This window comes from Lampetra fluviatilis, chromosome 12, assembly GCF_964198595.1.
Source record: "Lampetra fluviatilis chromosome 12, kcLamFluv1.1, whole genome shotgun sequence".
Lineage (NCBI taxonomy): Eukaryota > Metazoa > Chordata > Hyperoartia > Petromyzontiformes > Petromyzontidae > Lampetra > Lampetra fluviatilis.
The window spans coordinates 15,189,415-15,206,416 of record NC_136286.1 but is presented as its reverse complement, the minus strand read 5'-3'; the positions used below and the strand labels follow the sequence as shown (position 1 = coordinate 15,206,416).

At 52.8% G+C, this 17,002-nt stretch overlaps 1 protein-coding gene and 1 long non-coding RNA gene across 2 annotated transcripts in view; one reads left to right on the top strand and one right to left on the bottom strand.

The window, feature by feature from the left end:
• Nucleotides 1–16,622, top strand: part of LRRK1 (leucine rich repeat kinase 1) — a 34,963-nt gene extending 18,341 nt beyond the window's left edge. The window contains exons 19-34 of the mRNA XM_078861762.1: nucleotides 4,164–4,344; nucleotides 5,282–5,436; nucleotides 6,402–6,544; nucleotides 7,018–7,146; nucleotides 7,404–7,536; nucleotides 8,064–8,215; nucleotides 8,790–9,017; nucleotides 9,591–9,862; nucleotides 10,252–10,446; nucleotides 11,226–11,377; nucleotides 11,926–12,043; nucleotides 12,833–12,949; nucleotides 13,375–13,938; nucleotides 14,578–14,780; nucleotides 15,019–15,114; nucleotides 15,581–16,622. Of these exons, the coding sequence (XP_078717888.1) occupies nucleotides 4,164–4,344; nucleotides 5,282–5,436; nucleotides 6,402–6,544; nucleotides 7,018–7,146; nucleotides 7,404–7,536; nucleotides 8,064–8,215; nucleotides 8,790–9,017; nucleotides 9,591–9,862; nucleotides 10,252–10,446; nucleotides 11,226–11,377; nucleotides 11,926–12,043; nucleotides 12,833–12,949; nucleotides 13,375–13,938; nucleotides 14,578–14,780; nucleotides 15,019–15,114; nucleotides 15,581–15,758 (3,016 nt within the window). The 3' untranslated portion in view covers nucleotides 15,759–16,622. The remainder of the gene's footprint in view (nucleotides 1–4,163; nucleotides 4,345–5,281; nucleotides 5,437–6,401; nucleotides 6,545–7,017; nucleotides 7,147–7,403; nucleotides 7,537–8,063; nucleotides 8,216–8,789; nucleotides 9,018–9,590; nucleotides 9,863–10,251; nucleotides 10,447–11,225; nucleotides 11,378–11,925; nucleotides 12,044–12,832; nucleotides 12,950–13,374; nucleotides 13,939–14,577; nucleotides 14,781–15,018; nucleotides 15,115–15,580) is intronic.
• Nucleotides 1,520–3,865, bottom strand: LOC144935227 (uncharacterized). Its single transcript, XR_013637274.1, has 4 exons — nucleotides 3,520–3,865; nucleotides 2,785–2,877; nucleotides 2,113–2,670; nucleotides 1,520–2,006 (listed from the first exon to the last, which is right to left on the bottom strand). It is a non-coding gene; the product is annotated as an uncharacterized LOC144935227 (long non-coding RNA).
• Nucleotides 16,623–17,002: the final 380 nt, after the last annotated feature.

Here is a 17,002-nt window from a genome sequence, read left to right as displayed (position 1 = left end):
TAAAATACTTCACTCTTTTATTAAAACTTCTGAATACAAACGGTCACAAAAAACATATTAAATAAATTATTTGCAAATGTGCATTAAATGTGCAATCTTTTAAATAAAACCAAAATAGACAAACATTAATCTAATCAAAAATAGAATGTTACAAAAAAAAAGATACTTAAATAATGAAAGCAAACATAAGAACAGCAAGGGTTCAACAATGTCAACTGTACAACAATGACCTCAAAATCGTTCCTTCCTAGCTTTTCTGGAGGCAAAGTCACTAATGACATCATTGTATGGTATTGCTTGGCCAACTTTGTTATTAATACTAATGACTGCAAGTCCACTTAGTCTTTCCTGGGCCATTGATGATCTCAAATATGTTTTTATCAATTTGAGCTTGGAAAAGCTCCTCTCTGCTGAGGCAACTGACACAGGCAGAGTGCAGGCTATCCTGAGAGCTACCCAAAGATTTGGGTAAAGCTCACACATCTCATTTTGTGAGAGGTATGTGAGAAGCTCAAAGGCAGTCATCATAGTTTGGGGAAGTTCAGGAAGACTCTCTATCTCTACTGCCAGTGCGCTACCATCAATATCAGCCTCCTCTCCACAAGAGAGTTTTTCCCCAAGAAGCTCACATTGTTCCCTCCGGACCTTTTGATCTAGCTCCCTAAAATTGAGCAGCACTCCAAAGTTCTCTTTAACCTCACTTAGAGACTTAAATCTATCCTCCAATGACAGAATACTACGGTCCACTACAGCATTAAAAAATGACACTTCCAGCCTCTTCATAGCGTCCACTATCGGCTCATCTGCAGCCTCATAGGCAAAGTGCCTTTTTGTAGAACGCAATCGCTTCTCTTTCAGCACTGCTTCTGTGTTCATCCGCTCACAAATTTCTTTAGCAGATGTCTGTGCATCACAGAAGCCTGTTTTTCGGTAACTGATAAGTTCGCCTTTGTTCTTTTTTACAAGGTTAACCGCTACATCAAGCTGCATGTTGGTTGACTGTAGAAGCTTGCTCGTGATGTTAATTTTAGACAAAATGTCACACCAGACAACACAACAAATCTGAAACCTAAATGAACCTATCTCTTCCGCAAGGGAGTTGGCTTCAACAGCCACTACAGGGTCAGTCGCTTTACTTCTCAGTTCTAGCAGGGCTTCCCTCACCTTCTCTGACTGGTAGCGCAAAGCTTCAATACTTTTTATCCGGCTTTCCCAGCGTGTCTCACTCCAGGACTTGAGGGTGATGTCAACAAACTTCCGTAAGATGGCCCACCTTTGAGTGGACCCAGCGAACAAATTGTACAGCTTCTCCACATTTCCAAAAAAACAAGAAGCATCCGTTGATGCTTTAGCCGCATCTGAAACGGTCAGATTTAGTGTATGAGAACTGCAAGGCACATAAAAAGCTCTTGGATTCTTAACTAATAGCCTAGCCTGCACACCTTTGTTTTTTCCCTTCATATTAGCCCCATTGTCATAGGACTGCCCCCGACAATCCTGAAAAGGGATCAGGGCCATTTCTGTTGCATCAATAGTCTTCTGCTTAGAAAGACGGAGGGCAAAGTCTTTCCACTTCACCATATTACTGCAATGATCTTGACTATTCTCATGCTGTTTCAGCAAAGCACCTACATTTACCCAATCACGCTGTCCCTCTGTTGACAGTTTTGTGGACTTTCTTGTGAATAATTTGCAACAGAAGCAGTAAACCGCATCTTTTTGCTTTGAATAAATTAGCCAGCTTCGCTTGATTTTTTCCCCATTAACTAACTGTCTGTATGTGTAGTGGTAGTGAAAGCTTCGTCCATCTGATTTCTTGGGGAAGGTAAAGGTGTCACTTATTGGCACTGGCCCTCTTCTTACCAGATCAGTCCTTTCTGAGTCTGACAGGAATGCTGACCATTCAACTGGGTCAATTGGAGGAGCTGTTGATCTATCTTGATAGCTGGAGCTTGTTGAGGGAGTAGATGGGAAATCTATTGCAGTGGGTGGAGATGTAGAAGGACCTGTAGGGACATTAGATAAAAATAAAAAATAGAATTATAAAATAACATAACACAGAATATTTTATAGTAAAGCCAACACAAAACAAAAACTTTTAGATTAACTGACCTGTCATGCTGGCTGAGGTTGAAACCGATGTATCAGTGAATGTAAGTGCTTGTAACTGCTCCTCGCTTTCAGTCGCTTGTAACTGCTCTTCGCTTTCAGTCGCTTGTAACTGCTCCTCGCTTTCAGTCGCTTGTAACTGCTCCTCGCTTTCAGTCGCTTGTAACTGCTCCTCGCTTTCAGTCGCTTGTAACTGCTCCTCGCTTTCAGTCGCTTGTAACTGCTCCTCGCTTTCAGTCGCTTGTAACTGCTCCTCGCTTTCAGTCGCTTGTAACTGCTCCTCGCTTTCAGTCGCTTGTAACTGCTCCTCGCTTTCAGTCGCTTGTAACTGCTCCTCGCTTTCAGTCGCTTGTAACTGCTCCTCGCTTTCAGTCGCTTGTAACTGCTCCTCGCTTTCAGTCGCTTGTAACTGCTCCTCGCTTTCAGTCGCTTGTAACTGCTCCTCGCTTTCAGTCGCTTGTAACTGCTCCTCGCTTTCAGTCGCTTGTAACTGCTCCTCGCTTTCAGTCGCTTGTAACTGCTCCTCGCTTTCAGTCGCTTGTAACTCTGCAGTGGATGAACCTGCAATGATAAAATAAACAAACAAACAAATAAATACATAAATAAATAAAAAGCTAAATGTGTCATGTCATATTAACAGGCTATGTAACCATTTGCCATCAAGAAAAACCTCACCTGCTGTATCATCAGCTGTGGAGGCTCTGACACTCGATATGTCAGTAGGGGCAGGTAAAATTGGTTGTGCTCCAAAGTACTTCAACAGTGTTCCTGGAAAAAAAAAATAGCATTGCATAAATGCATAGTTGATCGAGCAGAATGAGTTTATTTTTCCATCATTACTAAGCAATTCCACACCACACCTAACAATTCATATTCTATTGGCAAATGAGGCATAATTGCAGTATGGTGAAAAATTAACATGGTGATCTACTGCAGCCTATAAATATGAGGATAGCACTGCTACATCAGTTGCCACCATATTAATAAAATTGAAGTCTATTTTCATTACAGAAGTCTCCCCACCTAACATGGCTTTGGTATATTTTCTCATAAAGATCAATACCATCGCTTGCCAAAGATCTTAAAGCAGAGACCGCACGTGCTTTGCCTATGAAGCTGGAATATTCACTTCAACACAAACAGCAATGCTAGCTAAGCTTGTCATCGCTGTTTTCTCCAACTTAAACCGATATCTATCAACGTGAAATACACACCTACTACCTAGATAAATGTATATTAATAACATTTCACTGTTGTGGCGGGGATTTAGCTCTGGTGCGTTATATTACCACTTTTATGGCTTATAAAAATATCATGAGTCATGACTAGCTAGCTGCTTCCTCAAGTGACGTGAGCACAATTTGTGCTGCTGCTGCACAAAACATACTGTAAATAATAATGCAAACATACCTTTATCTCGCTCTTTTTTCTCCTCCTCGGTCCTTTTCTTTTTTCTTTTTTCGGCACCAGAGGGATACGTCCTTTTTTGTGACATGGCTTAGGCGTATTTATTATCGTGACGTACAATTGCGCGCACCTGCCCGCGCCCGCGCCCGCGCCCACGCGAATTGTCAATGAGCCGTGACATCCGTGAGCCGTGACAAAGCAGCAGTTGTCGACAGAATTTTCTTGTCTTGAATCATTTATTCATTCATTCATTAATTCATTTATATCACTTGTTTAAGTTATTTAATTGTAAAAAAAAAAAACGATTCGGGGGCCCCCTGGTGGCCAGGGGGCCCCAAGCAGCCGCTTAGTTCGCTTATGCCTCGGGCCGGCCCTGTACCTTACTGAACCCAGGAATGCCCGCACTGTGATGACGCCTGAATGATATTTGACATCGGCACGAGACAGAAACTAATTGAAGGACAGATTATATCACAGGCGACATGCTTGTTTTGTAAATCTTTCTGGTTCCTGACACAAACAACATAATCTTACCATGATTTCTCACCTAGGAATGTAAGTAAGTGTTGTGTCCGATTTTAAGACTGCTTGCTGATGATGATTTTCCAACTCCCTGCTCCTTGCGAACGCTGCTGCTGCTGCTGCAGCTTCCTGCTGCCCCACCTCATGCCGGAGAGGCCCGGCCTGCAGCTGCTTCCGGTGTTGGAAGACGACGGCAAGAAGACGATGACCGTCCGCCGCCTCGTGCAGATGGGCTTCACGCCAGTGGGCTTCTGGTCGCGGCTCATCGCGCGCCTGCTCATCAGCGTGGCTCAGATTGAGCGCCAGGTGCTCGTGGCCACGCTCAGCCAACGGCGTTGAACCGGCTCGGGGTGGCGCCGCGGTTCCCGAGCGCAGCTCGCAGACGCAGAGTCGAACGCTGCGCGGTGACGTCGTCTTGCGGTGACGTCGTCTCGCGGTGACGTCGTCTCGCGGTGACGTCGTCTCGCGGTGACGTCGTCTCGCGGTGACGTCGTCTCGCGGTGACGTCGTCTCGCGGTGACGTCGTCTCGCGGTGACGACTTCTTGCGGTGACGACTTCTTGCGGTGACGTCGTCTCGCGATGACGTCGTCTCGCGGTGACGTCGTCTCGCGGTGACGTCGTCTCGCGGTGACGTCGTCTCGCGGTGACGTCCTGTCGCGGTGACGTCGTCTTGCGGTGACGTCGTCTTGCGGTGACGACTACTTGCGGTGACCTCGTCTTGCGGTGACGTCGTCTCGCGGTGACGTCCTGTTGCGGTGACGTCGTCTCGCGGTGACGTCCTGTTGCGGTTATGTTGCTCCGAGAGGTTTCTCAGAGCGCCGAATCGGCACGGCTGAAACGTTGGGTCAAAATGCAGGCAGGCAGCCAGCCACGTGTGATTGACCAGGGTTCTCAATTGTAGTGGTTAATGGTCTCAGCAACCCGGTCATCAATGACTGTACAACGAACATTCCTCTCATATGTAGAGGGCATGGAAAATTGCTGTGTAGTGCCGAGGTCACTTAAAAGTATCTCAGAAGGAGCTCTGTGATATCTGCTTCCGTGGGTCTTCATTGACGTGAAGGATGGCACTGCCCTGCGAGAGATCCGATTGGTCGATCCTATCACGGCGTCGCGACGTTGACAGCGCAGTCGCGAATCAAATCATGTTGCGAGCAACGATGCTGTTGTCTGTGTTGCTTCTTTATTGTTTTATTATTGTAATTATTAATAGTTTTATTTTATATTTCCTGACATTTTCAGGTGGTAGGAGTTGTGAGGAGGCCTTTGGGGAAGCAGGCCACAGACCCCGACTGTGACGTGAGCTATGCCCGTGCCAGCACGTTTCGGATTCGCCGAGCGCGCAAGGTCTACTGGCACGAGGGCCTGGCCATCCTGCACAGCGACGGCTTCTTCAGGTGCGCCGCCCCTCGCTCTCACGGCAGGGGGACTCGAGGAGAGCCACAAGCAGAGCCACAGCCGTACATCACGAGTGGCGGTCGCTCGACTCGGGGGCACGGGCATCCACGGACGAGCGGGAAGGCAGCCAGAACCGGCGTGGCCAACTATTGTCCAAGCTCTGTGGCCCTATATTGTCATGTTTGGCCAACTTCGTTAATGTGTGTTGATGATACGTGTGGAAGGAAACTGGAGTATCCTGGTAAGACCATTGTAAAGGTCTTTGCTTGCTGATAATCGCAGAACCTTCTGGCTTCAAGATTGCAATATTATCAGAACGATGCTTCTGTATGATTATTAAATCGTCACAGTTTTTGCTGCTAAACATAAGCGACCATCTGACTCACGAGGAGACAGTGGTGACTGTGGGGGTTGGTGGATCACCTCACAAATCTTACAACATTCTCTTCCCATGGGCATCGAGGATAAGCCATACCCTGGCTCGCCAGAAGGCAGTGGAGGAGAAACGTGGACTCCACTTGTATGGGATCGAGTGTTTCCCCCTCGCACGCTTGGGTCTTCTCTGGGTGCTCCGCATTCCTCCCATGTGTAAACGATCGTTAATTGGCAGATAACACCTTCATATGTAGAGGACCGCAGAGATTGGGCAATTTTTGGTGCTGTCTCTGAGTCGGCCTCTCTCTACGAGAGCGAGAAAATACCGTGTGCAGCGCATTACCAGTTGAAATAATAATTATTATCATCATAACAATGTAATTGTCAATTTGTTAGGTTTTTACGTAACTTTGCACCGCCGTGTTTTCAAACGTTATATTTTCATTACAATTAATTGGAATGAACATGTCACGTTTCAAACGTAATTAGTTACAATGGCGCTTGTGTAGCGTTGGCTGGTGCCGTCACGCTGACCCCGTGTGTGGGGGTGAGTTTTTTAGTTTTCCATTTCCCCCCTGCCCCCGGACAGCGTGGAGGCTGCAGGGAAGCAGTGGGGGGACCCGGGAGAGCATCCCGGCATCGAGATATTGGTTCAGTCCCAGTCGCAGGACTTCTCTGCCATCGCGTTCGTCACGGACCACGTCAACACGCTCATCGAACACTGGTTCCCCGGTGGGTTCCAAGATACCTCCACGCAGGGCTACTTCTCTGCTGCACCGCCGTGCCCGTGGGAATTGTGGAAGTCTCCAAGATACTTTTACTTGCGTGGGGTGCGTAGTTTCACTTCCCTGCGGCCGAATCGATCAAACGATCAAACGCATCGACATCAAAACGGAAATGGTTCCCGAGTGGTCACGACGTTGCTACGGGGGCCGCGTCGTCTGGAGCGGTGGAGGCCGCGCCGCTGGGCGTGAGCGGCGCGGTCAGGCGGGGCCTGCGCTGGCGCCGTGCCCAGGGCCGCGGCTGGGCAGAGGCCCTCGTGGTCGGACCGAGACGCGTGGCGTCGCCCCCAGCCCCTCGCAGGCGCCATGCAACCTGGCACGCAATGAAATATCCTAAGAGTGGCAGCGAGCATGTAAACAGGAGACATTCTAAAACTGTCGAGGCAAAATGACTGCAGCGTGTTCTCTTCCGTGTGACACCAGAACTGATGGATGTGGAGACCAACGGGACGCCGTTCATCAAGCAGCTCATCCCCTGTCCCTACTGCGCCGGCCCTGCAGACTCGCGGGAGGGAGAGCGCCAGGGAGGGGAGTGCGAGGACGATAGGCCCGGTACGGTCGCTGCACCCCAGGTGATCGTCTTTCGCCCGGTGGGAACTCAAGAGAGCGACCAGCGTCGAGTCTCATTTGTAAGAGTGGGCTGGGGTCGCCAAAATCATGAAAGCGATAACAAGATTGAAACCGAGCGCAATGATGAAAGCAAATAGAAATCGGAGCAAGAACAACCACGAACGTGTCGCTGCGTATGCACACGTCGCAGTCACTGCACTCGTTGCAAATATACCAACCGGGATGAACTCTCTCTGCAGGGTTATTCACTCTGGAGGAGTGCGTGATGGAGGCTGTGAGGTCCGATGTGATCGCGTGCCACAGACACGTGGACAATCCCGTGCCCCTGACCCGGCTCATCCCAGAGGCGTTCCTCACAGACTTCCCAAAGCGGTGAGCGCTGCCTCCCTCCGCGAGAGCCGCGGTCGGCGAGCACTCGACATGCACTCGCACCTTCTGGAGGTTCACCCTCCAACAAGGAGTGGGACCACCGCTCGGCAAGGGAGTCGGAGTCCGTGCCAGGAGCAACATTGAAAACGGTTTCATGTGGTGATGTGAAAATGATAATAATAAGAATTATGATCATCACGATTTGTTTTTTTTCTTCTAAAGATCGCCATTGACGCTCGGCCGTCTCTGGTGCGTGAACCACGCCATAAGCGACTTTCATCGCATCTCATCTCAACACAGTTGTAATGGGCACCACCAGTGGCAGTTGTCCCTGTGCAGCACAATGTGACGCAGAACCTGGCCTGCAAGTGGGCAGTAGTCTGCCGGTAGGGGGCGATGTTTGCCGTGTCTAAATGACTTTTGGTTATTGAGAAAGTCGACACGGAAGCAGTTAAGGCAGGCAGACATTCATCACGGCACACATTAGCGTGCCGCTTAGGGCCACCGTAGACGCGTGCTCTGCCCATTAGGCTGCTCTTGGACGTCGCGAGCCTGGACTACGACCCAAGGGAGGAGTTGCAGCTGGGCCAGGGCGCCAGTGGAACCATCTACAGAGCGCTCTACCAGGGCCAGCCAGTGGCCGTCAAGGACTACCACATCAAGGGGGCGGCCCAGCAGGAGGGTGAGACGCCGCCGGGCTCGGTGGCCCTGAAGCTCTGACCGGGTGTCTGTGTTTGGGCTTCATCATGTCATCGTTTCGTACACCAGCATTGCACAAGCGAGTGTTCTTGAAACTTCGTAAACATTTTAAATGATGACATGCGTTTGAACCTGCAAAAGATGGAAAAAACGATCACAACAGATGCATCGGCGCACGTGCAAAATCTCTCAGCCTTATCAGTTATTTTTAATTGGTGGTCTGGATAAGGCTGAGAGCTTTTGCACACGTGTTTGTAATCCTTTTGATCACATCGTCGTGGGGATTAAAAAAGGCGATGTTCCCGGGAGAAAGGTTGGCAACAGCGGTAATGACTGGCGTGCCGCTAGACCCCAGCACGCTGCGCGACGGTTCCATCTGTCTCACCGTGTCGGGTGGTGAAGGGGTTTACACGACAAACAAATTCGGCCGGATCGTCACACTTTGTGGCCGAACCCAAATCAATATTCCCGTCTCCTATTTCCTCCCTCCCTCTCGTCCCCCACGACCCTCCGACCTCGTGACCTCGCGACCTCGCGACCTCGCGACCTGCCCGCAGACACGGTGCTGCGGAGGATGCACGCGGGGCGCGTGTGGCGCCGCATGGCGGACCTGCGCGTGGAGGCGTGCATGATGCGGACGCTGTCCCACCCGTGCGTGGTGGCACTGCTCGGGGTGAGCGTGCGCCCGCTGGTGCTCGTGCTCGAGCTGGCGCCGCTCGGCAGCCTCAGCGACGTCCTGGAGCGCCGCGTCGCCCCGGAGCGCTCGCAGGAGGAGCCTGACGCCGGTATCGTGACGGCCCCCCCCCCCGACACACAACACCCCACACACCCCCACCCCCTCCACACAACACCCCACACACACCCCCACCCCCTCCACACAACACCCCACAGGCCCACACACACCCCACCTCCCCCCCGCCCCGCAATGGCCGTCCGCAGTCGAGAGCATCGCTGTCGCGCTGTGGCGTGGTGTTTGCCGTTGAAGCGTGCCCGGTGTCAGTAAAGTTCTACGAATCAGGTCACAGGAAGACAAAGATCCGCCATATAGTCTGTAACAGACTGTTGGGGAAAGTGCTGTTAGAGAGTCACACTCACGTACACACGCGCACACGCACACGCGCACGCGCGCACACACGCACACACGCACGCGCGCACACACACACACACGTATACACACACGCATGCACGACTCTAAGATGCACCCCCACCTTCTGGTTTAATAAAGCACGTGGTACTGCGCATTGAGAGCTGGATATATGTGCACACTGTTATATACGAGCAAGGGCTACATTAATTCGATGGCCACGTTTCTGAAGAGGTGTTTAGATTTTTTATCACCCCCGTCCCCTCTCCGGCAGACCCGCTGCCTCTCGGCGTGATTCTCACCCACAAGGTGATCCACCAGATGGGGCTGGCGTTGGCCTACCTGCACCAGCACGGCATGCTGCACTGCGATCTCAAGTCCGACAACGTGCTAGTGTGGTCACTGGACCCGCGTGTCGCCGTCAACGCCAAGCTGGCCGACTACGGCGTCTCGCGCCTCTCCTTCGGCCAGGGCAGCCGGGGCAGCGAGGGCACCCCGGGGTACCAGGCCCCCGAGGTGCGGCCGGGATTCGTGTTCGACGAGCGGGTGAGTGGGGCGCGCGTGGACGTGACATCCCAACGGGGGCCGGGAGGGTCACCGCTGTTGTATGTAAATTAATTGTCATCGAGTTGTCCCGGTGAGGTCGCCTGCATCTCAAAAAGCGATCGGCTCACGCGGGAAAGTGATCGTGTCTCCGATCGCAGTCAGCGCCTCCTCCTGGCAGACAAAGGCTCACTGGCCAGCGCCGAGTTGCCTTGCGCCATAAAGAGACAGCCGCTACTGGGGGTGCCCTTGGAATGTTTGAGGCGAGATGCGATGCGAGCAGCTTTGAGTTGCTTGGGAACGTGCAGACATCACGGCTGTTGTTCTTGTTGTTATGAACCTTGCTGCAACTGCTTTGTCCACTGCGACTCGTTGCTGGCGCGCCGTGCCAGGTGGACGTCTTCTCGTTGGGCATGGTCATCTACGAGCTGCTGTCGGGCCAACGGCCCACGGTGGAGGGGAGGCCGCTGGACGTGGTGAGGAAACTGATAAGAGGCGAGCGGCCCACCGTACCGCTCGAGGCCTGGAGGCACGCCCAGCCGCTGGCGGAGATCATGGAGCACTGTTGGAAGACCTGCCCCAAGCAGGTGGGTGGCACGGCCCTCCGGCCGACGGCGTCCCCCGGCGGCGCCCCCTGACGGCTCCGAGTCCTCGCAGTCGCCCGATCCCTGCGCACGCTCGCCAACGCGTTGCGTAGACGTGAAATGAAACCTGCCGGCTTCACAGTGCTGTGAAATGCCGTGACCTCTCCGGAGTGCCTGGTGGTCAAATTCCGAAAGTTCCGAGCGTGCGGTGGGATCTTAGGCAGTAATCTTAAAACAAAAATGTGATTTATTTATGAATCTCTCCGGGAGAGCCTCACCAAGTCTCGCAACACTGTGTCAGGAGGATCACGCATTGGCAGGGACCTACTCACAAGCAGTGTTTTGCCTGTGGGAGAAAGCGAGGGGATGACACTCAGAGGTCTCCTGGTCGTTTTCTCCACAATTGCTCGAGGCCCAGCACAGTCGGAGCCTGCGGAACAATGCATCACAGCCCCCTGCCATGACCTCTAGAAACTGGTTGCTTTACCCAGCCGCGTTCACCCAGCGGTGGAGCGGGCGGCTCGCAATCGTCGTGAGTTCTAATCCAGGTTATGGTTGGGGGGGGGGGTTGACTCAGCCCATCAGCCCTCTCTCGGTCGATAAAATAGGTACCACTTCACGGGGAAGTCCACAGTGGTTGTCCTATGGATAGACTCACCCCCCACCATAGAAACGTGGAATTTCCATCACCGTCCCAGGGCTGTAAACGCGATCTTCTGGAAGGGCCGCGTTGTTGTTGTTCACGTTCGTGCGGTGTTTGTGTCGCCCGGTTTGCTTCGCAGCGCCCGTCTTCGCACGAGGTCGTGACCTCGCTCTGTGACCCCACGTCAGCGTGCCAGGCCTACAGCGTGGAGTGCGGGCAGCACGACGCGTGCCTGCCCTGCATCGCCTTCCCCCAGCACGCGCTGCTGTGGTACGGCGACGGCATCCTCAGGTTCGCGCTCCACGGCGCCACTGTCGCCACTTCCTCACGGCATGCGCCCTCGCAGCCCTCTCCACGCTCACCGCACTCGCCGCAGCTCACCACGCTCGCTACCCTCATTGTGCTCACCACGCTCGCCACCCTCATCGTGCTCGCCGCGCTCGCCGCTGCTCCCCGGTGTCGCCGTCGTGGACGCCGAATGCGTCGCTGGTCGAGAGCCGGTGGCGGCCGAGACTGGCGATAAGCAAACCCAGACGAGCGGCACTCCCTCACCTCAGTGGGCCGCAAGCTTGACGTCGTGCCGAGCCCACTCATCGTGACCCCCCTCATCGTGACCCCGCTCATCATGACCCCGCTCATCATGACCCTCCTTATCGTGACCCCCCTCATGACCCCACTCATCGTGACCCCGCTCATCGTGACCCCCTCATCGTGACCCCCCTCATGACCCCACTCATTGTGACCCCCCTCGTGACCCCCCTCATCGTGACCCCGCTCATCGTGACCCCGCTCATCGTGACCCCGCTTATCGTGAGCCCCCTCATCGTGACCCCACGCAGGAGGTACAGCGTGCTGACCGTGCCCAGTGGCCACATGCAGACCAAGCACCTGCCCTGCCCTGGCGGAAAGGTCGTGTGTCTGACCAAGGTCGGGTCTACCGTGTGGATCGCCACGCAGGTAGTAACGAGCGCCACGCTCCACGCGCTTGCCTCATCGACGCAGAGTGCCTCGCGTCACACCTCATTTCGAACGTTTGAAGGGCACCCCCAGTGGCAGCTGTCCCTGCGTGACACAAAGAGACTCTGCACCTGGCCTGCAAGTGGGCATTGGTCTTCTAGTAGGGGATGACGATTGCTATGTGTAGTCACCAATTGAGTAGCTTATCACTTTAGGAATTTGGGTTGTGTATTCTTTTGCAGACTATTAACACATGTTTGAAATACCCTTTAAAATACAGACTCCTGATCATTGTCACGATACAGGACATTGGGCCATGTGTTGATGTCTTCAGAGTTGTGTAGAATGCCATCCCAGCCGTGTTGGGCTCAACAACACGGGCACCCACTCGCGATGTCACTGGCTTTGGAGAAGAGATACATTTTACATCGTAGGTTGTAATATCCCGAGAGAAAGTTGCAACCTAACAATTTGGCCGGGTGCTATTTTGCTATCAAAGCAATCTCATTCCAGGGCAGTGTGGCCGTCAAAATCAGCTTCGACGAATACAAAAAACCGAGGACTTCACCTTTCACATCGTGGCGACCAACCACCTTGCCGTGTGCCAGGCCCGTCCCAACCTCAGCGTGGATTGCATCTGAGCCTCCACATTTCAAAATACAAATTTTTGTTGGAATTTGCAGAACCCAATTTAAAGACCGAAAAAGTTTGTGTGCCGTGCTGGTCTTCACAGGTGCTCGCTGTTAAGCCTATCGGGGAGGACCTTTGTCTTTGTGTGTGTGGAAGCAGGATCTGAAGATAGAGATTTACGTTCTCAGGGAGATGTGCCCTCTCTGCGTGCCGGACAGAATCATACCGGTCCCTTCCCAAGTAACCTGTCTGCTGACGATTCCTTCACAGACTCCTGTAAGTGTGGCTCAGCACAGTCATGACCTGGTGGATAGCCAAGCACAGGGTTGCCACGATATAATTTCTCTCAAAATTATGTTAATTGAACACGATACGACGATTAATGAGATGTCAGTTTCCCTTCAACGTTGTTTCATCGTATTTCACAATTTTATTGACTCGTGTTGCGCTTTGCTGGACTTGAAGTACGAAGGAAGACCGCACAGCTTGCCAGAAATCTTCTGTAAAATGTTACTTTACCATACATGACGTCTGAACCATTGAATGGGTTTTAAGACTTTTTTTTGTCGAACTTTCATTACTATTGTGAACCTTTAATATAATTGTGGGCCTTAGTGAGGCTTTCCTGGGTAAACGAGCGTAGCGGTAAGACGGAGCGTGACCGGTGGAGGCGACTGGAGCTGCCCGCGTGTCCGCCGCAGGACGAGTGCGACGTACTGGCGGGGCTGGAAGACGGAAACGTGGCGGTGTTTCTCAACAAGCCGAGCTCCCCCAGCCTGGAGCCCACGCTCTACCTGTGCCCCGCGTACGCCAACCTGCACGTGTTCGGCGTGAGCGAGTGGGACTCGCGGCAGGCCGTCACGGCCGTCAGGGCCATCGTGTCCGTGCGCGATGGGAAGGAGCTGTGGTTCGGCAACGGCCCGGCCGTCGTCATCGCGGAGCGGGAAGGTTTCCGAATCGCGCGTCGATTGGAGATGTTCTCGGCGGTCACCGTCCCCCCGTCGCGCGTGGCGGCCCTGGCCGTGACCTCGTCCTCCCGCGGCGGCGACCCCGCGGCCTCCGCGGAGACGGTTTGGGCCCTGGACGACGTGAGCAACGCGCTGGTGGCGTGCGACGCCGAGTCGTACTCGCTGCTGGCTCGCTACCCGCTGAACGCCAGCGTCGCCCGTGGCGACGCGCTCTCGCTCGCCGGATACGCCGCTCGCGCCCGGACGCGCGAGGAGAGGAGACGGCTGCACATTACGCCCGTGGGCAAAGGCCTTCAGGTGACGCCCATGTCCTCAGCGTGTTTCTTTGAGATTAAAGTTGTGGTCTTCTTCATGGCCGGGTGGTTGTCATGTGGTTTAGAGCAAACGAGATTGACTCCAACCGGCACGCGCAGTTACGAGGTGAAGATGTCTCTGTTCACATGAGGGTTTTCTGCCAGTATAACTGGCTGTAGAATGCATGTTTTATTTAATACAATAGTCCTCATTGTAATGTTTTTTTTTTACAAATGTTAACTAAATGTTTTCTTGTAATTGAATGAAGTGTTTGTGTTTTTTTCAGTGGTGGATAATTTGTAGTTATTTTGTTATAATTTTGAAAGCGACTCTTTATAAACCATGCTCCTCCATTGCATCCTGCAATGCATCTTGGGTTTTATTTGCACACACCTGCTGTGGATTGTCCCATTAAAATGAAGATTCTTGATTATCCAATCCAGATTTCCACTTCACGAAACATGACTGAACCTGATCACACTTGACATTTAAATGATCAGTTTATTATATGTTTTACATGGAAAAGTACAGCATCTATAGTATGCGAATTCAGCGTGTCGATTTCATTCCCAGTTGTATGCTGGGACAGCGTATGGATGTTTGCTCGACACCGCCAATGTTTCTCTTCTGCACCCACTGTAGATTTTTGTCGACGGCTCCTCCGATGACGAAGAATCGCAGGCAGCAAACGGCCGCCAGGAACGGGCGCCGGAGTCTCCGTCGCTCGGTGACAACAAAGGCGACTCCGTCGAGCAGCAGCGCGGCGCGGAACTCGACAGAGAGACGCTGGATGACCTGCGCGCAGTGGATTTGATATCCGTCCGGGACTGCCTGTGGGTGCCAAGGTACGCGGGCGTCGGGTCCGTGCGGGTGCGGTGTTTCTCGGTGACCCGTGGCACTGCGAGGCAGAGGTCACCCGTGCCCTGTGCTTGAACCGTACCGAGTGAGAAGGCGGCAGCCGACGCCTGCGTGCGAACGGGTGGCTCGGCCCGCAGCACTCGGCCGGCTCCGTTGGGGGCCTGGGTTCGAATCCTGGTTCCAGCCGCTCGTGATCGATCCTCTGTACGCTCCCCCTCTCGCCAGGCGTGGCGGAGACATCCTGGTGATTCACGTGAATCGGGAGGAGGCTCGGGCTCGAGTCATCGCCGTGATGAAGGGGAAGGTGCCCGGCCACTATAGGTATTGGGGCTGCTCGCACCTTGACCACACACGACGGGCTTCATGCGAGACTACATTTGCCTCGGGTGAAGTGGAGCTGCTGCTGCTTTGTCCCTGTTGCACACACGCGTACGAAGTGGCAGCGTACACAGCCCGTTGTGTGCACTCTAACAATGAACCTGCTCATTCCATAACCACACCGTTGCAATGTCTCTTTTCAATAAGATGCCGCACTGCAACATGGCTACCCAGAATGTATCAGCAACTTTTGATACTTTTACTTTGAATACAAACCAGTTGATAGCAAATACATTGACTGATGAATGTACTGCATTTGCATAATGTAAAATTGCACTCTTTGCACCTAACCGGTAAAACTGTTAGAACCTTGACTGGGTGAAATTGGAGCTCACCGCCGTGTACGTGGAATGTTATTCATTTTCCTGTAACAAAACCCCGTGAATGTCATTCGGTTTCCATTGTACAGGAAGATCTTGTCTGCAGGCCCTGCTGGGGACGACGCCATTGTCTGTTGCCATGGAGACGGAGCAGGACAGTTGGCCGTGTCCGTCTGGAGGAAGTGGCTGACCGCCGACTTCACAGACTTCTACAGCTTCCAAGACAACCTACGAAGCTTGATCCGCCAATCAAAGTTCTCAAGATGATGGTCGAATGCAGGACCAAGTCTCAACAACGTCACTCGTCCTCTCTCTGCCAGCACGAGCGCTCGCCACGGGGCTGCTTCCGTCAAGGGAACGTGCGCGGGCAGGGGGAGGTTTGTGGCTGGGAAGCTTCGCACGCGAAGAGCCAAAAGTGGAGGGCGTGGTGTTGGCGGGAGGGATACGATGGTTGTGTGCGCGTGAGAATGAGATCATAGCACTCGTGGCGAGCGAGATTGCCATGTCTGGGGCTTCAAAAAACCAGGAGGACCTCGTCATGGGAAGAATCTCTCCGCGCGGGAAGAGAACTACATACACATCAATGCATTGCCCTGTGTGGTTTATTCTGAATGCAACTGGCAGAAACAAACTGGAATGTTAATGTCCCAGGAAGACTTAACAGACTGCCCAGGACAGCTACCTCAACAAAGAGAAAGTCCTGGGAAAACCAGGACATAGGTGGCGACCCGAGCAGCGAGCGTGGAGGAAAACTACGCCACGAGTGATGTGCTGCCTGTACGCGAGTTTGGCTTGGATAGTCAGCTGCAGTTGTGATGCCCAGAGTAGAGGGCATGGGGGAGAATTTGGGAGGCCTGTATGCCTAGCGTTTGTACACTTTTTGTATCTTGGGGAGGCCTTCATATAAACGTTTATTCAAGTTTCAAAATGTTACTGTATTAAAAGCATTCTACATGGAAATGTCTCCTGTAAGGATCTTCTCAAAGGGTTAGGCCTGGGTTTCCCAAACCCCGGGTCCTCACAATCCACCACCACGCTCCGTCATTCTGCCTTTATCCATTTACTCTTCCCATTCAAATACAAACTCGTTCAGGGCTACACGTGCCCACTGATTGCAACACGCCTTGTGATGCAGAGCAATTACCGATGTCTGCGGCAGGAGCCAATTCAAATCGAGACCTGTGCACGTACTCCTTCCACGTGATGCAGACACCGTTCATTGCTTAGCGGGTCTTGTGTTTAATACTTATCGGGTGCGTGCATCATGGAACAAGTTAATTGGAATGCGAAGCATAATTTGGTAAATGGGGGAAGACGGGCGTGGACTGGAGTTGGGAAACCCTAGGCGAGGTGGAGGTGACGCGGTTAAACACAGAGGGGAGCAGGGGCACGCTACGCGAGAGTGGGAAGAGGTGTGGGTCCGGGGAAAGTTCAGATGTCACTCTCGACTCGCGTCGGCCGTAGAGAGGAATAGAAGTCAAGTAGCCAGGTTCACAGCGGAATAAAGGGCA